The following is a 24460-nucleotide window of genomic DNA, read 5'->3' on the forward strand; positions in this document are numbered from 1 at the left end:
ATGATACTGCCAAATAATTTCCCTAGGCAGCTGCTAATACAGATGCCTCGGTAATTATTGGGGTCTAATTTATCTCCACTTTTATAGATTGGAGAAATCAGCCCCTCACACCAAATGTCAGGAAAGCAGCCTGAACCCAGAACTGTGCTAAACAGCTTGAGGATAGTACTCTGCATTGCAGGAGTGATGTTTTTAAGCATTTCATTGTTGATGCTGTCAGGACCACAAGCTTTTTTAGTTTTGATACATTTAATTTTTTCCATCAATTCTTCCAACGTGATTTGGAAATCAAGCGGGTTCTGATTGTTTTCAATTGTTAATTCTAGTGTTTCCAGTTTTTCTTGAATAGTTTTGTGGTTTGAATTCATTTCATTTGGTTGAATGTCTTTATAAAGATTTTCAAAGTGTGGTTTCCAAATGTCACTATCTTGAATTGGTAATGCCTGTGGTTTTGTTGAGTTTAATGTATTTAACATTTCCCAGAATTGGTTTTGATTCATAGAGCTTTCAATTTCCTCCAATCTTTCATTTGTATAATTTAGTTTTTTGTTCCTAATTGTGTATTTATATCTTTTGAGAGTTTCGCTAAAGCTAATTCGCAAGTCTTGATTGTTTGGTTGGTGATGTTTTAAGTTCGATATTTTTCACAGATCTTTTCTGATACTTTTACAATCATTGTCAAACCATTTTTCATTCTTTGACTTTTTCTTGTACTGTCTCTTCCTTTTGACGAGGTTGGCTTTGATAGCTGCCTCGTGAAAGAGTGCATTGATGTCAGCGGTGGCCATGTTGACACCAGCCTTGGTCGTGGCGTACTGATTTCCTCTGAATTTCAAAATTTGACTTATTAGCTCAGGGGAATTTAGCGCCATAAGGAATTTGTCCCCACTGTCCTGAGTCCATCTGTATGTCGGGTTGAGTTTGTACAGCTTACTGGACTCCTTTTCGGGGGGTTTGAGTTGATTGGAGGTTTTAAAATAGATGTTTATTTGGTTGTGGTCTCTCTGTCTTCTCCTCTCTGTCCATCAGATGCATGGACTCCACACACGTATGCACAGTCTCTCACGCAGGGAAACAGAGCAAAGAAAGGGACTTTATCGTCATGATTTGTATCCACCCAAATTGCCCCTGCTACCCGTTTCCTCAAAGACACGACTGATGTGTTTGCTCGTTCCTGCCTGTGTATATGTGTGTGTGTGTGTGTGTGTGTGTATGTGTATATTCATGTGTTTGTGCAAGCGAGCATGTGTGTGTGGATGACATGGATGACTCTGGAGCTGTGCGTGTGTGTGCATACATGCATATGTGTGTGCGTGTGTGTGTTAGTGATACATCACTGATTGCCCAGTACCATTTTTGTGGCAGCTGCAGGAGAGGGTCGAGGGCTATGGAAGAAAAAACGTAGTATTCTGCTGTCGCTCGTCTAGTAAATCAATACAACCCAACACGCACAAATCCCCTCCCACTATATAAACAACAAAAACACATGCATATCAGATGCATGATGCATGAATGCACGTTATAACTACATGACTCGGTCCATTCCAACACTTTGCAGGGACTTTCTCAATAACAGAACACACACACACACACACACACACATTTTCAGAAAGAGCACACACACACATACACGCAATAGAGCGGGCACAATGCCTCCTGAGGGTGCTGGTGGGCATGGCTGATTGACCCTGTCTCACCACTCTGCCTGAAAATCAACCAATTAAAAGATGCAGGCACCGCAGCATCACTGGAATTGTGGGTAACTGCAGCTGCAATGTTGAATTGGGAGGCAGCTGTGAGGAGCTGACCTGACAAAGGACTCTCTCTCTCGCTCTTGCTCTCTCTCGCTCTCTCGCTCTCTCTCTCTCTCTTTCTGTCTCTCTCTCTCTCTCTCTCTCTCTCTCTCTCTCTCTCTCTCTCTTAAATCGGTTTGCAATTTATATCCTCAAGCGCCGTTTTATCGATCTTTTGTTTTCTCTATGTCCACCGAGCATGCATCAGCCTATTGAGTGTAGAGCCATACTATTTTAGGTGCATCTTCATACGATAAAGAAATAAAATCAAAAGGGGTAGCGGAACCCATCACCTAAATCTAAAAGGAGAGAAGAGCACATAAAAAGGACTGCAACGTTTTCTCCCAGGCCCTGAACAAATCATTGGCAGACAGCGGCTGAAATTGAACTTGGACTGCATCTAATGATTATTATTAACCTCTTAGCGTTCCTGTAAAATTTGATGAAAAACGCCTATCTAGGTATACCCAAAGTAAATTGGAAGCTGTACTTGAACTCTTTGGAGTAAATGCATGGTCTTGGTCTCTTTTGAAAGGTAACAATCTGAAGTATTTCCCCCCAATAGTCAGAATCACTTTAAGTGCTGCTGACACTGAGTTATATGAGTTTGAACACACTAAAGTATAAGGTTTATATTTCCACCTTAACATTTCTTTGCAAATAGATGCCTGTAGATGACTATAAATGGGACTTATGAACTGGACAACTGAATGGGACAATAACCTGAAGCCTTTTCTAGTCTAAGTGAAAACATTATTATAATATCACAGAAAATGAATATTTTACACATGTTTTACTAAGGTTATGTCTAGGCGTTTTCCAATAAAGGCCATTTGGAGAATTTGGAGATGATAAAGAAATAACAGTTAGTCATTTACAAAACTAGAGAAAAATAAAAGACAATACACACCACACCACACCCAGACTAGCAGTAACACCTAAAGTGTCTTTACACAAACACCTTCCTTTCCCCCAACAGGTCAGCAGCCTCACTGGGGAAATGCAAGTCGAAAGGCAATCTACACAATATGTATTCATAATTCAAATTTAAATGTATGTCGAAATACTATAATAATATATATGCTACAACATATAATAATAATAATAGTAATAATAATAATAATAATAATAATAATAATAATAATACAACAATAATAAAATACCTGTCGAAAATAATAGGCTCGTTCGAGATGAGCCAGTTCTGCGCAGAATTTCACAGGCAGACATAAAAAGAAGGATGGACACACATTTCTACATAAATATATATTTATAAACACATAAATCAAAACGTGATCTGTAAACTACAAGTACACTAAAGATCGGAACTAACAGGAAGTAATTTTATCTGTGACTTCCTGTGTTTACTTTTTCAGTCAGCTGAAAACTGTCAGACTTGGTCTCAGTTTTTTGTGAACGCCTCCTGCTGATGACGCAGCTCTCATCTGGATTCCAGGCGAGAAGCAGCTCTAACGAACGAGCCTGTTGTCTCCTTTCAGAAACATTTCCATTGCCTCTTTTGTAGAATAATGACGTGATTTCCCCGACAGATTCGCCATTATCAGTTTTTGTATTGACGCTGAATGAAATGAATGAAACTACGTCCACTGTTTACCGTGAAGCAGTTGTTGACGCGCTCCTAATCTGCATACCGCTTTCGTCTTTTCATTGGCTCAAGTCGGGCTCAGTGGGTGCGGTCCAACGCTGACTCGCGTTGGCTAATGTAGGCTGTGAAGAGGACATGTTGCTCCTATTGGCTCACGTTTGGTGTCAATCGAAAGGTTAGAGTTCAATGGACAGTCCGGTATCAAGTTTTCTTCAGTGCAGGCATGATAACGGCTTTTACAGGGAAGATACGCAAATATTTTGTCATATCTGCTGGCTGATTTCAAATGATGCAGCACCAGTTTGTGGATATTTATGCATATAATCAAGTGTTTTGGACAAAATATTTTACTGGATTGGATTGTCTGGACGTTTTTATGACGTAACAAGAAAGTTTTTGTTGTAATGTGATCGAGCTACGGGTCACCATGAGGCGTCATCGGTGAGTTGCCTAGATGTGTATATTGTTTGTTTGTTTGTTGTTGTTTGACACTAACGTTAACTGTAGCTGCTGTGGTGGTCCGATCTTGAAATGGTTGACATAATTAGAATCCAGAGAACCGTAGCTTTCTAACGCACTACCACACTCGCATCGAACTATAAATAAAGATCGGCTAAAGTGTGCATGTACCGTACACTGTACATTTAAACTGTACAGTGTACGTTTCCTGGCCCGATAGCGGGCCATAGACCGTCAAGGGGTTAATAATGATGGTGTCTTTTTCCATCAAACTACAGCACATCTGAAACCCCCCCACTGTATGCAGCGGCTCCAAAGTGTGACATGGTACATGTGCACCGGAAAATAAAATGGTTCCGATTCATTTATTTTTTCCTTATTTCATTCATTGTATTCCCTAATCCTAATTTTGCTCCGGCATGTCAGATGCCATGCAAATAAAGCCTTGGGAACTGAATGGAGTCCAGGCTGATGCTGCTAACAACTGAGGTCCTGCTCAACAGAATGAGCGTCAGCCTCTGGCGTCACACCCTCACCAGCACGGAGGAATCTGACACAGAGTAAGGGGACCTTATAACAGCTTTTACAAGTTAAAACTAACAGCAAGTTTCATCACATCCCATCAAAACCGCTTTCCATTGTGTCTTAACTGAACAGCCAAATGAAAAATCGGGAGTTTGGAAGCCCGACTCTTTCTTACATGTGCTGGGAGAACTCGGGCGCTTCGTCGTTGACGTTGGCCATTCGAATCCGTACGGTAGTTGTGCCGGTGCGAGGGACCTCCCCCTTGTCAACCGCCATCACCACGAACTCGTACAGGTGGTTGGGCCTCTCGTAGTCTAGAGGCCCTGCAGGGAAGATGGTCCCGTGAGGGGAAATGGTGAAGTCTGGACTCAGGGTGTAATAGGTCAGCTCTGCATTCTCTTCGGAGTCACAGTCATTGGCGGACACTAGAGATGACAGAATAGGAATAGAGAAGAGGAAGAAAGACGTTAGCGGGATTTAACAAAGACAAAACCAGTCTCTCTACCCCCACCACCATTTCTCTGGTGTAGTGGGCTGTCTGGTTTCCTCAAGTGTGAAAGCAAGGGCATGGATCTTTGAGAATGTAGCCTACATGAGCATGGCTGTAATTCATTCGGTCTGAAACGCTCACACACATTTTCACTCTTCTTTTTTTTTCACTTTTTTTTTTTAGCTTTCTCAGTCAACACTTCTGCAATCCATAAATCCTTATAGGTCAATTAAAATTAGAAATATTTATGAAATTGCTAAAGTAAAGTTGTAGCTTGACAACACAAACTCACTACTCTACAAATAGCATTGAGTACAAGAGTACAGGGTTTTTGCAGTTGGAACATTAACTGCACATTTAATTCATAGGGTTAGCTTAGCATCTGTCAAAATTGGGCTAAATGTGTCTGAAAACTTTTCAAATGTCTATATGTAACCAATTGTTTTACATTATACTAAACTATCTCAACATGTCAAGGTATGTGTTTCAACAACATTTCACTGACTGAACTATATCATACAGGATCAATACTACATAACTAATAATACAACTCTTTTAGGGTCTTTTTTCTGTCCTACTCGGGTTTCTTGAGAAAAATGACATTACATTGAAAATTACTTACTCGTTATGCAAGTAAAGCATACGGATCTAAATCATGGTGAAAGGGAAAATATCAGCTAAATTAAACAATGGAGAACATTCTGTTCTATTAATAATCCAGATTTTTTTTTGCATTTGCGCAAAGGACCTCAACATTAGCACAGGATATCTATTCCCTTCTCATGCCATGTGACCAAAGTGAAGATTGAAAAGGAAGCGATGCCCCCACTGACCAACATGTTCAGTTCACACAAAGGGAGGAAATGTTATTTGCACAGCATGCATTGAAAGGACTGTCCTTTTGCAACATTTCTGTTTCTACAGTGTACATTGGGAATCCATGGAGCCCGTAACTCGCTCGGCCACAAATTGATTGCCTTGCTCAAACTGAAAAGATCCACCAGGGATTTGAATAAGCATATTTTCCGCTAACAAGTCATTTTGCCATCAAACTCTCAACTCTCCAATTCACCTTACATTGCATTTGGCTCGCGCCCATACACACACACACACACACACACACACACACACACACACACACACACACACACACACACACACACACACACACACACACACAGAAACAAACACAAACACCCAGGCGCGTGAATAAATGCAAGGACATTAACACATCATTGTTTGCTTCAGCTCACAAACTGTACGGAGAAAGTCTCAGCACACTTCAAATTCATATTATACTAAACTGTCAACAAAACAAAAATAGCTCAGTTCATTAAAAGACGGTTTATATACCGTCAGTGTTTATCCACATCATTTGTTTTATTCCATTATGTCAGAACGAGTCCAATTTGAACTGGAATATAAGAGATTCATTGATTTTGCAAGTGTTGTTGCTGTGTAAAATGTTTGTTGTTTTAACCGTGGCCTCCGGCCTTTCATCATCCTGAACAACCATCAAATTAAACTAAAATCAATTACATTTTCCAAAAACCATCTTCCCCCATGAAGCTGCAAGATGAAAGTGCCCTAAACCATTAAGTTGAACTGTAACAGAAAGGCGCATTCCATTATTACTAATTGGAAAACCTAATGAAAGTCAGGCCGAGAATACAAAAGAAGTAACAAAATCAAAAAAAAGAATGGAAGAAAAAACAAACAAACAAAATAAAAACCAGGATGCTGTCACAAAATGTTGGTCTGATGATAATCACGTGAAGCTGATAATTCAGGACAACAATCAATGTAAAAAATCTACACATTGTGTGATTATTTTTGGTATAAAGCATCCCATATTGGCCTGGCTGGTAAGCATGAGCATGTTGTGTGCAGTTTAACCACATTAAAGAATGTAAAAAGTGGAAAAAAATAAAATTCATATCAGCTCACGCCAACCCATTATTGACAAAAATGGTGACCTGCAGTAACTTACAACCACACGGATTGATTTAATAAATAAATAAATACAAACAAATCTAAAAAGATCACAAGCGGAGCAGAAGAGCGGATGGCAGGGTGAATAAGAAGGCTGAGAGTATGCAAGTAAGTTCTAAAACTGCGATATTCAGACAGGAGGAACAGAACATTGTAATGTATATTATAATACGGGTAGATCAAATCAAGCATTCTGATTGGTTGAGAGTGAGTCACGAGGTGTAGTTTATTCAGCCATAAAGTACTGTACAGCCTGTTTTCATTTAGAGCGTTCCATATCAGTGCGCACTTAAAATAACAGGTAGATTTAAATTGCGCGACCGTTAGTTGTCATTTCAAGCTTGACAGTTACCAAACATGTTCGTGTAAACTTTGATATTTTAACTGTCCGCAGTAACGACCCGCAGACGTTGGTTTCCTTAACTTGCAGGTGTATTGCTTGAGTGTTCACAGTATTGCAACGGGGCTCTTCGCTAACAGCAACGTTAGCTTAAACGGAACAGCTAACAAGCTCACGTAGCATCCAACACACTAGCATAACGAACAACAACACACGTCACTTCCTCCCTAAAATGAGATGAGGAATGAAAAGGGTTTGACCACAAAATCATGATAATTTCTAGCGAGAGATAATTACGTCGGTAATTTCCCGACGCGAGGCAAGTTCTCTAAACATCATGGAGGAGAAAAGCAGTCAGTTTTATAGTCCCATATGTGTGTCTATGCAACCGCCATACACGTACGAGACTATTTTCTCTGTTGCTGAAATGCGATACACAAGGTTTGGCTACAACTTTTTTGTGCTGAAAGGGAGCTTACTATTACTATTTATAAAGTCGCAGGTACCCGTATTATAAAAGCAATAAGGTACTCGAGGCAGTACTGTGTCTACAATAATGTACAGTTCAAGGGTTTGCCGGCCCTCCGCTGCACAGTACATTATTGCACAACACAGTACTGCCTCTCGTACCTTATTGCTTAAGTAAACACTGGAAGTAACTGTCAGGGTGTTTTATCATTAAATTGCCAGAAGCTTTGGTTTACAGCTGCAAACGTATTCTCTATGTGTATCATGTCACGCTGCCTTCTTTTTAGCAGGGAAAACATTGCAATACACAACTGAAAACTGCATCAAAGCCGGTGTGGAAATGGCAAACGGCCACACTTTTTTTATATATATATTACAAATGATGGTGTTTGTAAAGTCTGTTATTTAGATTTATGGTCAGATTCATAAACAGGTTGAAGTGAATTTACGGATGTTTACCCTGCACTACCGTCCGGGTTACAAGGACTGATATTTTCCTGAATTACAACTGAAATGCAGCCGTTTTGCTGCTGTAAAGTGATGAATAACCTCTCAACCAGCGACGATGGGTGGAAAATGGACTCCGGCGCCGGTGTCTGCCGGGCGTCCTCTCCCATGTCACACATGAGTCAATATCTAATTTACTAAGTAGAGATTTGTCCTCTTCTGAGCACCGCTTGAGCATGTATTCATCAGCAGTACGCTGTGTAATCTTGAATCAGCATTGTTGTGCTGGCATCACTACATGTCCGTCTGATATATAATGATTTTGTACTGAAGATGGAAACTGCAGGAGACTCAGATCTCTTTGGGAAGCAACATAATTGGCTTGCTTGGCACTCTGCAGTTCTTTTATCCGACTTGGCGAAGTACACATTTGTCCACTCTCATGATGTAAGTGATTAAAGGATTACTAGCACATGATTTACCAAAACGATGCTGGATGACCATTTCTCCCTCATTGAATTTAATACTGTGCCTTTTAATCCGTTTAATGAAGTCAGGGGACAGAAAAAAAAGTTTTATTTACGGAGGCTGGGCTGCTCCGCTTCAGGTGCACGCAGAACTGGATCGGGCAGAATTAATCGCATTCATTGTGACGTTCATTTAAGCATTTCATTGCACTTCATTTTTGAAATGTATAAAAAATACAAATAAAACGACGAGTGTTTGGCTAAGGAGCACAACTCTGGAAAGCTTCTGGAATACGTACTGTTTCAGATATCATATTAAAGAAATACCGCCTGATTCGGGAAACACTGATATTTTTTGTTTGCCAAAGATACTCACTAAATTACAGACAGCCCTTGCCCAAAACAAATGTACAAAAACATACATACACAACCCCCCCCCCCCCCCCCCACACACACACACACACACACACAGTGAGAGACATCAGCACAGCAGGGTGGAACTTCTCGCCTCCCTTCGTGCACCTGTTGATGGCAGCAAGCTGAGCACCTGCTGTGCCTCCTACACCAACCTCATACCGTATTCCCTTACTCACTCATTAACTTTCTCCCTCACTCACTCGAGTTTGACAGATGACAGAAATAGGAGATAGAGAGAGAGAGAGAGAGAGAGAGAGAGAGAGAGAATATTGAGGCTAAGGGTATTTCATATAATATATATACATTTAATAAAGGCCAGAATCAAACCCGGGACGTTGACTGTTTGCTCAGATGCCATGGACATGTATTCGGTGTTCCATAATGATATTTTAGCAAAGACGAATGTTTCGGAGGTGCAACGGTTGCCGTGGAAACCAACATCGAAATCAGTCATCGAAGGCATCGTTTTTATTTTATATGAATGCATTACCCCGAAAATCCTAAATAGTACATGACATAAGTTGAAGTAACCCCGCAGCATGCATTATTCATCAACATTACCCCAATTATTATTAGTTATTCTCAGACAAATAGCGCTGTGTGTGCATGTGTGTGTGTGTGTGTGTGTGTGTGTGTGGCACTGTCCCGGGTCCTGAAACGCAGAGGCGCTCTACAGACAGCAAAGCTAGGTCTCTTATTTCAAGTTGGCATAGGCTACAGTATCAATTTCTTTAGTTATGTATATATATATATATATATATATATATATATATATATATATATATATATATATATATATATATATATTTATTATTATTATTATTATTGTATTGGCTTAAATAAGAGCACATTAATGTGTATGTGCTACAGCATTGCTGTATTTGGTATAATGTGATTATTGCACATCTTGTAGCCGTTTTTGTTCTCATAAAAATATTTTGGTCCTCATCTCTATTTAGACAAAAGCAAAGTACAGAACACTCATAAGCGCAAATTTGAGAATGGTTTGATATCTTGTACGGGTTTAGCGATGGCTGCGCCGCGATGCTCCACATGTAAAGACGAGCGATAGCAGGTTTTGTTACTTTGACACAACCGGCATTCCCTGGTCTCCCCATTGTTCACGTCAAAGTGTCCTTGAGCAAGACACTGAACCGAGCGCTTCACAGCAGCACACTGCTCCTTAATTACTAAGCATGGGTAAAATGCAGAATAATTTCCCCACTGTGGGATTAATAAAGAATTATAAAAAATAAAAAAAAGAGATTTTTCTTTCTAGCACCTGTACCGCTGACTGAGATCTGTTCCTCTTACCGACGCTCAGTCAGTCGGTCGCCGCCGATACTCGTAGAAAAGAGGAGCTCGTCTCTCTACCTCCTTTTCTGTCTCTTTATAAGTGAGCGTAGGAGTAAATTAAATGTCAGAGAACAGTTGGTGACGCAATTTCTGTAACGCACAGCCTTAAATCCAAACATCGGTTGAATCTCAACAACTTTGGTGATCCCCTGACTTTTCAATGCCATCATCAGGTCAAAGTACCAATGGTTCCACTACATTGATTTATGACCAAATTCCTGCTAAAATTACTTAATATCTGTTCCCAATGCAAGTCAATGTTTACTTATATTAAGTTAATTTACGTAACTTACCCAGTAACTTAAGTTTGGTAAACGTACTTATTGTCACCATAATGGTGTTTTTCTTTGATCTTTCACAGCTTCAAACATTCATTGATGCATTTCATCAGATAATCCAAGGTAATGTTTGGCTCTGCTGTTCATGTAGGTTTAATTGCTCTCACAATGGGCTGAGAATCCTCATTTTTGCGTTGGCATTGAATGAATGAATTGCACACAGTCTTCTGATGTATCCGTCACGCTGCAGTTCATAGCTTTTCACTGCGTGGGTCTTGCGAGTTCTCTCTGCTAATTATTTTAGTCGAAACAGATTTGTTTTTCAGTACTTGACTCATATACATCACATCATATCTTTGTTGTGCACTAAAATGCAGGAGAGTACACGCATCCAACCGTGCTCAATATTGGCAAAGCACACTCACGTGTCAATACGATATGCAACGTATTACTTTGAACTTCATCAGGACAAATAAACAAAATTGATATACAAGTCTACAAGCAACACATATTTGCATTTCTTTGGAGCACTAGCAAGTTGCTTTTGCCCAAAAAGCAAACAACAACAACTGTCTTTGAGGGAGTGCCTTGTGTATGCTACTCATTTGCCCTTTATCAAATAGGCAAATTATGGGTAATGATGATAGTGATGAGGATGATTACAATGATTGCAATGCATTATAGCGAGACCGCAGTACAAGTCTTTCCACAACATCATCACTTCATCATTTTATCCTTTCAGACATCTGTGTGGAATCCTCGTAATTTGCATGTGAATTCTGGAGTAAAAAAAAAAATGTTTTGTGAAACATCCGCAGTCAAAATGTTATCATCAATTCATTCTTGAGTCCAAGCGGAAATTTGTCCCACATTTGGAGAAATTCCCTCATGGCGTTCCCGGAGACGCAATGTTCACGAGGATGCGCCGGACGGACAACATGAAAACTCGGTGCCTCTACGATGCTTTGTAATGTAAACCCGATCCAAAAGTTTTCCGCCTGCAGCGTAAGTTAATGAGCACTTTCAATGCCAGGTCATACCAGCAGTCATTAATAATATACATAGTGCATGCAATGATTTATTTTCCTGCATTTTCTCCTTGTCAATACTCATTTGCAGCCCTGTAGGTGTTTCCACTTTGAGCCAACAGTAAATAAACCTGTTTATTGAATTTGAAGCACCACTTTGTTGGGAGCTGCAGACAGAAAGCGGGAATGTTTTATTTTATTCGTCAGACAATTTGGATGAATGAATACACTTTTCTTTTAAGATAGTAAATGTTTTTTTCAAACAGAATGTGTATTCTTAATGCAGCGTGTCGAGGGATAGAGGAGCGTGACATGTTTTGCCGTCAGTTTCGTTGGCAGTCTGTCAGAACCTTAAAAAATAAAAGTGGCCTTCCCAACGTTGAGCCACACTGTGACAGATCAGATTGTGACAAGTCGCACCCGCAACGGTAACAATTACCATTTCCACACATAAGATGAAACTTAAGCGATCCCCGTGTGGAAATTGGGTCGTTACAGGGAAGGAGAGGCTGGAGCAGCGGCAGCGATGGAAGTGCTGGTGATTTCACGGCTGCCAGTACTGACAAGTACCTCCTCAGTTTCCCTACCAGTCGAAACACATGAATATAAAAAAACTAAACTGAAGCTCAGCCACTCTTACTCTGTTCTGAAAGCCTCTATAGCGGGGCTCCTCAAACATTTCCATAACACAGACCCCATGCAGGCGCGCACACACACACGCACACGCACACGCACACACACACAGTTCAGCTTTACTTCCAGGCATTCTTGAGGTAGAATATGTAGAGTTTTTTATGAAGTCTAGAAGTTTACAACCGCCTCATATGGACAAGATTCACCTCACGAGTAACTGGGATATTCAATAAAACCAGACTGTTTTATTTTATTTATTTTTAAAAATCCCCAGACACAGCATGCAAAGATCCCCCCCTCACACACACACACACACACACACACACACACACACACACACACACACACACACACACACACACACCACACACACACACACACACACACGATTAATTCAGTATGTATTGTGCTTATGAGGTGGCTTCGAAGAGCCCAAGAGAATTTTAAACAAAAACGTTGAACATTTTCAACATTGCGTGGGAGTTTTTTAATTGGTGAAGTTAAATAGAAAAATAACAATAAAGCAGCTTCCTTTAGGCCTTTTGTTTAGGATTGTTTGAGCACCCAAAGCTAAAGAAAACAGTAAAGGGCATATCCAAATCCCCGAGCAAGTATGCATAACAGAAAAACAATGAGGAATGGATTGAATGTTTTTAGTACAAGATAAGAAGGTGATGAAAAAGTGCACTCAGTGATGCTGTGCAGCACATACAGACGGGAGTTTGATGGGTTATGGATGAAACACAATCTTTTAAGATTTGCCCGGGCATCTCACCTTGCAGCAGCGACGTGGCTGTCGTCACAGTCTCCGGCACGCCATCCTTGCTGTAAATGGACTGGAGGAACTCGGGAACGCAGTCGTTTTCATCGACAATAACAACTCGCACCTGAGAGAGGGGTTGGAGGAGGGGAGAGGAGGAGATGGAAAGATGGAGAGACGGAGAGGACGTCAACGATGGGCGGAGGAGGTGTTGGCAAGAGTAAATTACTAAATTGAACCGTCGAACAAATGACTTTTCTCTTAAATGTGGCATTGAAAGCACACAAATCCCTGTCACATGTAGTCACCAAATACATTGTCATGAAAATCCTAAAGGTAAAAATAAATCCATCAACATTATTCAACAAGATAACAAAGAAATTGAAATGCTTCAAGGACCCTTCTGAGAAATCTTAACAGTTGAACAAAAGAACACTTAGTCTTGCCTTGGGTTTCTGCCATTCACCTGAGTGAAACTGCACTGGGATTACATCTGGAGCATTTGAATGAAATCCAATTTAATTTGTGTAGCACAAAACCACAAATCCCAAAAACATTAACGGGGGGGTAAAAAAAGACCTCAGGGAGAGCAACAGAAGAGGGATCTCTCTCCCAGGACGGTCAAAGTGATGAAAAACAATCCGCATGACAGAAACATTTTACTCAACATAAACAGTATTTTGGATCATACGAGACTTAGTGCAGGGCTTCTGCATTTGTCCTTGCATACATGTCTCAGGAACGTTGTGACTGTCTCTACATGCTAAAGCTGCCCAGGCAATCACAAGTGGAAATGCGGGAGATTAAAAATCACACCGGGTTGGTGTTATGACATTTTTTAAATCTGGGATTACTACTTCAGGCGCCACCCGGAATTGGTTTTCTTTGGGTCTGGAGTCGTTTTTCATCTGCGAGTAACCCAAATTAACCCTATCCGTAGCCAAAAGGAATCCTCATCCCCCCAGCTCCAAAGGCGTGCCCTGACCCTGATCCCCCTGGTTTATTTACCCCTCCTCAGTGGGGGAGCTTCTGCCGAGTCGGCCACTTCGCCAGGTCGACGGAGAATGCAATCTTGTGCAAGTTTTTCAGAAGCCCTGAGCTAACAAATGAGAGTGGATCAGTGCACAGAGAGAAATTTGTATGGTGTGAGCATGTAGGTATGTGTGTATGTGTGTATGTGTGTGTGTGTGTGTGTGTGTGTGAGAGAGACACTGTAATGCTGTTCAGTTCATTAGGGACATGAAGGCAAACACAGCATCTTCAGGCAGATGTTGACTGCCTGCTTGCAGCATTCAGAGGGAATAAATACAGACATGGGCAGGATGGAGCGCCTCTTTGACCCCCAGCCACACTTCTTCTCTTCCATACAAGCACTACAAACGCTATAGACAAAACACTACACCTCACTCTCTAATACACGCACACAAACACACACGCACACACACACAAACACAAACACACGAAGGCAAACACACGTTGTGAGTGGTGTGCAAATACCAGCGGTATTGAATCCTGGTAGGTAAGATGAAGTTCTGTAATATCAGTTAATCCTTCAGCAAAGATCAGCTTGGACGCAATGGACAGCAAAATAAAATCTCCCCATGTAAACTCCCTGAGGTGATTTTGCCAGTGACTGTTAATCTTTGTTTGCCTCTGTGTGTGTGTGTGTGTGTGTGTGTGTGTGTGTGTGTGTTTACATGGCAGAGTGCCTGTGTGCCAGAATGAAGGAAAATGGCGACGGTTGGATAAGACATGCAAACATACGGTACATGTGTGTACGAGAATGAGGAAAAGCAAGATTGAATGAGAAGAGAGGGGTAATAATGCAAGATGAGCTCGAACACATGGACATTGCGCATGCACACACGCACACACACACACTCACACACGCACACACACACACACGGGGCAGCTGCAGGCAGGTCTCAGGCTGGTTAGGTAGCTAATGGCGCCGATGAGCTATCACTCCTGGAGGGAGAAACTTGGAAACTACCTGCAAATTAAAGTCATGCTCAGTGACTACAGTCAACACAAATGCACCACCTCTGTTCGCTATTTTGGTCGACAGAGACAGATTTTCTGAGGAGCAGAAAAAGAAAAACAAAAGAGCTGCTACATGAATCGAAGACGCAGCATTATTTCTCCAGTCCCCTATTATTAATGCTATAGTAAACTTTAATAAAAGAACGCTTGGGAAAATAGAATGCCTAAATCTTGAGGTGCTGGCTCAAAGGATCAACCGGATCTGTTGACAAAAAGGAAGCAATTCTGATGCTTATTTGTGGACTCACTAAAAATAAGCCGCTGAGCTGTCAGCTACAGTTGTTGCATGTACAGGAAGTGTCCCGGATCTCAGACAGCTGCATTCAGGTCTCAAATCAAACATTGTGCACACAACCAAAATGCCATTTAGGCATGGTCACAGGTTGTCATTTTGGTCTGGTTGCCATTCTTACAAGGGCGTGTCTTATGTAATATGAGCCTGCAAGAGGGAAATAGATGGATTTATACGATGACCCTCATCCCTGAAGTAGGTTTAGCAGTTGTCCTGCGTCATCTTGTTAACCCTAAATGGACGGGAACCGATGTGAGCTCAGTGCTTGGTTGTTGGAGTGAGAAAGGCACCAAAGTAGACCTGATAAATAGGTAAGGAGACCCTAGACCAGGGGAGGCAAACTCCTTTTCACCCTGGGCCACCTCAGCATTATGGTTGGTTGAAACTATAACACTGTACAAACTACTCCCTAATTGTTAAATAAATGTCTTTGCATTTGATTATTGTTTATTCAAGTGTAAAAATAGTGTACATTCATTTATATAAATGTAAAAAATATATATAAGCAAATTTCTCTGTTATTATAAGTTAAAAAATACTTAAAAAATAGAAAATAACAAAGACAGAAACAATAACTTTGTTCAAAGCTTTTTTGTCACAGTTGATATGGACATAACAATACTTGTGAGCAGGTGTGGCAGATGTGGTCTGAAACTCACCTGCTCACATATTAGCTTTAGCATCACTGCTAGGAAGCTCAGGTGATTTATTCAGCTACAATGAAGCTAGCTTTAGCTTTTACAGCAGCAGCATTCTTGGCTCTAGCTTGTGTGAATATATTCTGCTGCGTTTGCAGTCTGCCTTTTAATTCTTGGACAATTTTATATTTTTCTCGAAGCCTAAATTTAGCGTACTTGGTTCTGTGTTTGGTGTCAAAACGCCGACATGAGGTGTACTCCTTCATCAGCTGATGCTTAACCAGAAGACTTACCAGTTTGTGTCCTTGAAGCACACACATGTATTCACTTTCCCATCTCCTATAAATGTTCTTCCCTCTGCATCAATCTCTCTCTTCTTGGACATTTTGGTATTATTTGTCGATATTGTTCAACTTGTCTTTAGATAAACGCCGATATGGAAACGCTGCTCTTTCGCGGTAGGGTCCAGTTCATTCGCGGGTCACAAAATCAACATGCATTGTGGGAGATGTAGTCTATGGTCACTGTACCCCGTAAAGCAGCATAGACTTTAATTTAAAGACGATAATGTCAACGGGTGACGGTCTGACAAGGTTGTTTTTAAATCTATCTTGAAAACATAATTGTTTTAAGTTAAACTTTTTATGTAAAAAACAAACATCTAGTGAACACCATTTTTATTTGGATTTTTATGTAATCACAAACACCATTTATTATTTGATTTTCACTTTATAAAAAAATAATTATATTCTAAACATATAACCATAAAATAAATCATATTTAAAATGGTCTGCTGTTACAAAACACTGTGACATCAATCCGCTTGGACCAGTGTTTTAGCATGGAGCACTTGAGCCAATGCACAGGGTCTGTGGGAGCAGTACCGGCCAATGTTGATCAGGGTCTATTTAAAGCCTTTGTAATTATTGTGTAGCATTATTTAATAATTTAAGTATTCTTAACAAAATTGTACACTAAAGGTGCTAAATTATAAAAACAGATCATTAATATAGACAGCTATTATCTATGTAAATATGTATTGGAGTAATGTCTATCTGAGCAGAGAATTAAGTCCCTCTTCCTTTGTGGGTGTTGCCTTGTTGTGCATGTGATAAATTGACAACGGTTTATTTATTGGTAGAGAGCACATGCAACATATTCCACTCTCTCTCATAATCTTTGTTCGTATAGAGCTCCTTAGAGAAGACCATTCATTACACCGGCTTTGCTTTTTTACACCGAACCAAACAAAGCCGGAATAATGCTGCCCAGGTTGAGATTATATGTAGGAGTGACGTGGAACACAAAACCGTGAGTGTGTGTGTGTGTGTGTGTGTGTGTGTAATCCAACTATGCCTGCCGGCCATTCCTTTTACACGGACGTTGATTAAACTCTCTGCCGCTGCCAATTTATTTACTGACCAATTTATTTCAAACAAATATTGGCCGACCAAGAAGACGTCTTAAAAATGTTACTTTGCAGATGTTTTTTTTTTGACAGTAGGGAAGTTAATAATATGGATATTAAAACCGCTAAATGTGTAGTATGTATTGTGCTACGTCACCACTCCCATGCACTATAACCACTAGAGATTTGTTGTTGCCATTCAGCCCTCCATTATCCTCTCAGTTGTTCCAATGTCATGGAATGATTGATGCAGCAGTTCGGTTCAGGAGCATATATAGGGGCATTAAAGCTCATATATAGCACGGAGCATTTGTAAGAGGTTCACCCGGTCAAAAGCATTAGCCCATACATAAACACACATGTTTACACTACTGACAAAGAACACTCAGTATTGGCCAGTAAAATATTAGTGACATAATTCAGAAGACCACAAATAGTTGTTTTACTGTAAATGTAAATATTCCATTCTCATTTAATGCAAATTTCAAGAATCGTCAAAAAAATAAAACAAGAGCAGTGGGGTCACGAGGGTTACAGTTTCCAGAAGGTGCTGGCTTTTCAGCGTTGATGGGACTCTATGTGGGGATGTTTAAAAAGCTACCCAGACTCCAGAGGACTAGCATGGGGCTGAGGAGGCCGGTCACCCAGGGCAGGAGTGTGGCCAGACAAGGGCACATACAGTACAGGTTCCCTGCCAATTTATTTATTTATTCCATTCTTTCCATTTGCTCACTACTATTAAATCGAGTAATCCCCCTCTCCCTCTCTGTCTGTCCATACAGCCGCTTGGTGTTCTGCAGTCCGCAGGGGCCCAGAGCGGAGCAGTTGAGGACAGATCGGTTCAGCAGGACATGTTTTAGCCTGAGGCCAGAGTAATGATGGAAACCAGACCAGATGCATCGACGCCTGCAGCGGTCAACCGCTGTTCTCTCACTTCCTGACAACATAAGGAAGTCATTGGGAATGCCAAAGCAGTCGTTCCAGACAGACAAGTCTATTTGGGTTTCGACTGAAGACACAACTCGTGCTCTAACTAAAAGTGTGAGGTTGTCTTTGAGGTTGTGGATTTTAATGCACTTTCACAATCAAAGCGGGTTAAAGGCATCCGACAACAACCCGTGTAGCATCGATGAGTTCAAAATGCCTCCCATTAAACAAAAAAGAGACCAATGAGGAGGCACTAGAACCAAACGATTGTATTAACTGCAACATTCACAGATGCACATCCATACAGCAACTGTAGATCAATAGATTGAAATCCACCAGCATCCAAAGACAGACTGGGATTTAATGACCATGTGTGGTTATTTTATCGTCTGCAAGATACATCATAATCACCACTGCTCACCACAATTCAGCAGCTGTCTTCCAGCCAACTTCCACTGCACCGGGTCTGCAATTCTGTCCAAGAAGTGTGTGACAGTAGCTCGAAATGCAGCAGATGAAAGTCAGCCGCGCTACATGAGGAACAAGTAAAAGGGACCGGACACCATCCCACTCGGAGAAGACTTATTAATTTGAGGACTTGTCAGACATTGTTTGCAGTACGCTGCACCGACTGTGCAAGGCTTGACGAGACAGCCGAGTAATGTCAACAATCTTTGAGGTTTGAAGACCGTCAAGTCATTGAATTTGACAGTGGAATCACACACACACACACACACACACACACACACACACACACACAAACCTCCGCTGCACTGCTCATGCTGTCCAGGCCCTCGCTGGCTCGCACCAGCAGCAGGTACCGGTGCTGGTCGCTCTCGTAGTCGATAGGGCGGGTCAGGCAGATTTCCCCAGTCTCTGCTGAGATGGAGAAGAGGCTGCTGGGATTGATGAGGAGGCTGTAGCCGATTGGTTTCTTCTGGAAGGACATGGCAGGTGTGACCAGGAAGCTGGGGAGACGTGGAGAAAAAAGTGCACCACTGACTGAATGTGCAGTAGAGGGCGAGGAAGAAGAGAGCGTATGTATCTGCATTAGGGCGAGACGAGATGAGTGGCGTCGAGAAAACATCTGTGCTGCAGATGGGCCTTTTCCACGATGGCAACTTAACCACAACCTGAACTGAAGAACCTGCCATGCTTTCATTTTGGTTCTTTATGTTTCCACTGTGTTTTGCAGACTGTAAAGTGTTGTATTCATATTATGTCTTTGAAAAAGTGACACTGATCACTTTTAAATATGACTATTGTTAAATCTTATTGGGGCTCCTCCTGCAGTAGGAGGCCGGTGGAATGGACCAACACTAGACCAGCTCTCCAGTGCCAGGTGCCTCCCTGGAGACAGGTAGGCTTCTCCAGGGAGGCACCGGCTGCCGGTCTCGCTCTGTCGGCTTCATAGCGCTTTATAACAGGGAGGTGCAGGGGAAGAATCAGAAACGGAAAGGACCGCATGATGCAGCGCGATAATTTCTTCATTTTTTCTCTCTTCTGAAAAGCTTTGCAGCTAAAACTTCCCACTTCTTAACGACAAAAATAGTTATAATAAGAGATACACGTTAATTACCGTTAATGTTGCAGTGTGCTCCCAAACACAGCAAACTATTTACAGATTATACCGACAAATACATGACAGGGAGGTTTAACATGAATAATGCAGATTGTGAATCACAATATCGGCTGTTTCCTGAAAAAAAAAAAAATCCTTTAAAGTGTTTGGATAAACACGCACATTGTTCATTCCAATGCTTGTGGCGTTGCATTTCCTGGCTCTGGGAGTTGGTTTACCTGGAGCTTGTATTTACTACCACCTCCTGAGCAGTGGCCCACAAACGCTACATTAATACGTTAATTGTAGGTTGTCAAGTTGCCGGAGTTGACTACAGAAGAGCAAAGTATACTCTTGTATGTGTAGGAGAATGGAGGTTTATAGATTAGAATGAAGTAGATGGCATGATAGTAGAGACAAGAAGTTGGATAAATAGGTGGAGCAGATACGGTTTGACTTGAATATATTGGTGCACAGCAACATGGACTGTAATATAGTAAAGAAGGGCGGGGAGACTAGAGGCAAACTGAGCGAGGGCTCAGCTATGCACATGAAATCAATGTCCTGCTATAAAAATACATGTCCAAATCTAGGCACTATATCTTCTATTTGACATGTCAAATGTATGCCAAATCACATTCAAAATAATCAAACTAATGTTCTTTGGTTACATTTTTAACTAAACCTTGAAAACTCTAAAATCTCACAATAAAACAAACAATATGACCAATTGAGGCAGGGGTCCGAGAGATTTAACAGCTGTCGGAAAGGGCTCTCTGACGACAAGGTAAAGCGGTGAAAACACTCTAAATATAGCTTACACTTCAACTGATATTGATTGTTTGGGTGAGACTTTCTTTTAAGTGTCTAAAAATACATTTTACTGCTGTCCCCATCAACAGCAGTTCATTGCTTTGCTCCTATGCTGCTGATCTGTTCCTCCAAACACAGGCTATGGAAAAGTACCTCAAACAACCCCACTTCAATAAAGACACTCTGAACTATTCCTAAAGTGAAGAAATGGCAAGAAGAACAAGAAGAAGAAAAGAAGAAGAAGAAGAAGAAGAAGAAGAAGAAGAAGAAGAAGAAGAAGAAGAAGAAGAAGAAGAAGAAGAAGAAGAAGAATAGTGAAGTCAAGTACATTTTTTTATGGAGCTCCCACCAGAGAATACAGGTGTAAAACGCTGAGTTGAGTTGTTTCTTGTTATTTATTGGACGTGCCATCTCACCCTGACACAACTTCCCTGATGAAATCAGGGTAAACAACAGACTGGCATATCCACTTTATTGGTTTGTCAAGTGTGTCAGTCACATCAGAGAAGCTGGAGGGGGATAACGACACCAATCCAAGGACACGAGTCATAACTGTAGCACTTTAGTCAGACCGGAGGCCGTGTGTGTGGGCTCATGTGTGTGTGAGGGTACACAGGCCTACGCAGTTTAATGTGTGAAGGCATGCAGGAGCGTGTGAGTGTGTGTGACGTGCATATTTTAACATACATCACACTCATAAACTATAATCTCAGGCTATGCATATAAATCCATCACGGACCACTGCATTAAAATGTCAAACTGTGTGTGTGTGTGTGTGTGTGTGTGTGTGTGTGTGTGTGTGTGTGTGTGTGTGTGTGTGTGTGTGTGTGTGTAAATCAATACTTGAAGGCACGTAGAAATAATTATTTATGTGCCATGTCTGTGTTAGAAAGTCAAATGTCTCAGAGAAATGTGTGTGTCCACCGATGTGTGTGAATCTGCGAGCTGTGTAAACCCCTTCATCGAGAAATCCCGGGAGGAAAAACCCTTCATTTTATGTTGCAAGGCCAACATATATATTCAGGAGGTATTTCCATAGATAGGACAAGGCCGTTTTTTTGTTTTTAATCCCAGTGTGTGTTTGTGTGAACTCACGGCTGTCCTTCAGGTGTGTTTTCCGGTAAGGCGATGGTGAAGGACGCGTTGGTGAACTGCGGCGGCCGAGCTCCGGCCACCACGGACACGACGACGGGGGCGCTGCGGCTGCCCAGCCGGTCGGCCGCCACCACCGTCAGCAGGTACTCCCTGTCCCGCTGCAGGGGAAGGCCGGTGGTTCGAACCTGGCCGTTCTTCCTGTCCACTTCAAAACGACCATCGCCACCTGCAGAGAGAAGCAACATGCTTGTTGATTGGAGTTTAATTTCTATTAAATATATAGAAACATAACTTCTTTTTCCAGTCCCTCACAAATGCAATTTGTTAAATGACACATTTACAACACTTTTGTGCGACTTGTGTGATTATTGGTTGTCCAATATTCCAATCCTTATATAAGATATGAAAGAGCATTAGATCGAAGAGAAGATATCTAAATAAAGACAAGATACATATAAGAGTATAGTCATAAATGGTAACTAAACGCAGGTTTTAAATAACCTTTATGTGTAACAGATGATCCAATACGTTGGTGAGGCAAATGATTGCTTAGGAAGTCATTGCAACAAAAGATGTTTTAGGATAGCTGTACATGTGTTTGCCTCAGTAGATATTCTCTGTTGAGATGCAAAGGGTTATGTCAAGATGCAAGTTGAAGCTGGGTCGGGGATCGTGATCGCTTTCTTCCCCCGCAGACTTCCTTCTTTGGTTTCATGTTGAGGAGGCTTTCAGCATAAAAGGAAAGAATAGCAGGACACATAATAGACTGCAGAGGTTACAGATCAGACTCGAGCGGTGTTCAGGACTACACGTCGAGAGGCTGTGTAAATACCAGTGCTTTGAAGAGCCGTCAAAAATGCAGTAAGCGCATGCCGAGCGTGCCTGGATCAAATGATGCGGCTGGACAGACAGTTATCTGAGTCGTTGAGAAGTGAATTGCAAAGAGAAGAGAGACCGCAAGTGGGGCGATTAATTAACCTTAGGTAACATAACAGGGCACGAGAAGACGTTTCAAAACTTTTGTAATTGCAATGCAGTTATCATGTTTGACTCCGTGTGATTGAGGGCATCCTACTGTCACACTCAGTCCTGCCGTCACAAAACAATTAAAGCAACATCAATTCAAATCGGCGGAAAAGTTCCGCAAATGTTTCTGTTTTTCTTTACATTTATATTATCAATTCATTCTCTGTCACCCCCATGGGGGAAATTGTCAGACTGTCTCTTGATAGACAGTAGTTTAACAGATTTCCAAAACGGGCAGAGGAAATCATTGCATTGCGAACAATAATAAAAAAAGCAATTATTTCTGCGTCGAGGAGAAATGAATTAAATTACACTGGAAAATAACTAAGTGCACATGAAATATTAACTGGCCTAAAAAGAGGTTCAAGTTTCAAGGAGCAACAGAAACAAACTTGATTCTGCAACACGAGAAAGTATTGACCTTGATACAATCATCGCCCCTGTATTATACACTTCAATAAAAACTCATCAAAAACCAAGCAGACAATTAGACATCATTTAAATTCATTTTGAGACCTATAGCTACTGAAGGCAGTGTATTGATGTAAATAAAACCTCTGAACGGAGACATTATGATTACTAGGAAACTGTATAGATGTTTATAGACCATTTAAACTCCTCATGAGATTATTCTGCCACACACATTTCAGCTGTTAGGGATCCCTCCATTCTATAGTTATATTAGTTATTCTATTTCTAATACTCTACCATCTACCTTACCTTGAGGCAAGGAGTGAGAAAAGAAAGGAATTTGAAAGAAAGGGTTATTTCAAATAAAATGTTTAACCATAGGACATGCAGGAGAAAAAAGAGGAAAGAAATAGCCTACCGTCAGACAGGAAGTACTCCACTTCGCCATTGTTGCCTTCATCCCCGTCCTCAGCTTGGAGCTTGTAGACCAGCGCCCCCGCAGGAGCATCAGTGGAAACCACAGCCAGGTATGGAGCGGGAACCATGCTCCATTCTGGGATGTTATCATTGACATCCGTCACAGTCAACTCCACTCGGACCAAGTACCACTCTGGACCTGAAGAGGGAGGAAAGAAGGAAGACGGCGCTTTAGAGATGGTTGATCGTGGGGACTAGCAGACCACGTTTGAGGAAGACACGGCTCATGTTAAGAAATATTTTTCTAGCATTGGTTGAGGAAAAGTTTGTCTCACAAATGCACAAAGACCAACACAGCATGTACAGTTACATTGTATCAAACAATATGCGTCTGAAGTCTGGAAAGGGTCAGTAGAAACAGTTGAAGCTTCCACTTGGGGGGACGCAATAGATGTTTTTTTTACTATAATATAATAATAATAATAATAATAATTGACAGTTAAAGATACATTTGAATGATAATGCTATTAATATTTATGATCAAGAGATATCACAATCATTGTTATCGTGAATCATTTCGGCCAAGATAATCATTCCACACTGCTATGCTAGGTAAATTCACTACCGTTACATCAGCCGCATTTAGTAATGATGTTCCTCACGTAGGTTACAGAAACACAAATCAAATAAGAGAGAGCATTGTGTCAGCAATAGATATGCTCTGAATTCCTTATTGAGCACCTTCAAGCATTAAGTAAAAATAAAGCAATGTT

The 24460-nt window shown here is 41.2% G+C and overlaps 1 protein-coding gene across 1 annotated transcript in view; it reads right to left on the reverse strand.

Annotated features, from left to right (window-relative positions):
• Nucleotides 1-24460, reverse strand: part of LOC306735229 (neural-cadherin) — a gene marked incomplete at both ends in the record, with an annotated part of 289025 nt that overhangs the window by 189602 nt on the left and 74963 nt on the right. The window contains 5 exons of the mRNA XM_079216680.1: nt 4556-4805; nt 13072-13183; nt 19128-19332; nt 21834-22059; nt 23689-23886. Coding sequence (XP_079072806.1) covers nt 4556-4805; nt 13072-13183; nt 19128-19332; nt 21834-22059; nt 23689-23886 — 991 coding nt within the window. The remainder of the gene's footprint in view (nt 1-4555; nt 4806-13071; nt 13184-19127; nt 19333-21833; nt 22060-23688; nt 23887-24460) is intronic.

Source organism: Taurulus bubalis (assembly GCF_910589615.1).
Source record: "Taurulus bubalis genome assembly, chromosome: 4".
In the NCBI taxonomy this organism is placed as follows: domain Eukaryota; kingdom Metazoa; phylum Chordata; class Actinopteri; order Perciformes; family Cottidae; genus Taurulus; species Taurulus bubalis.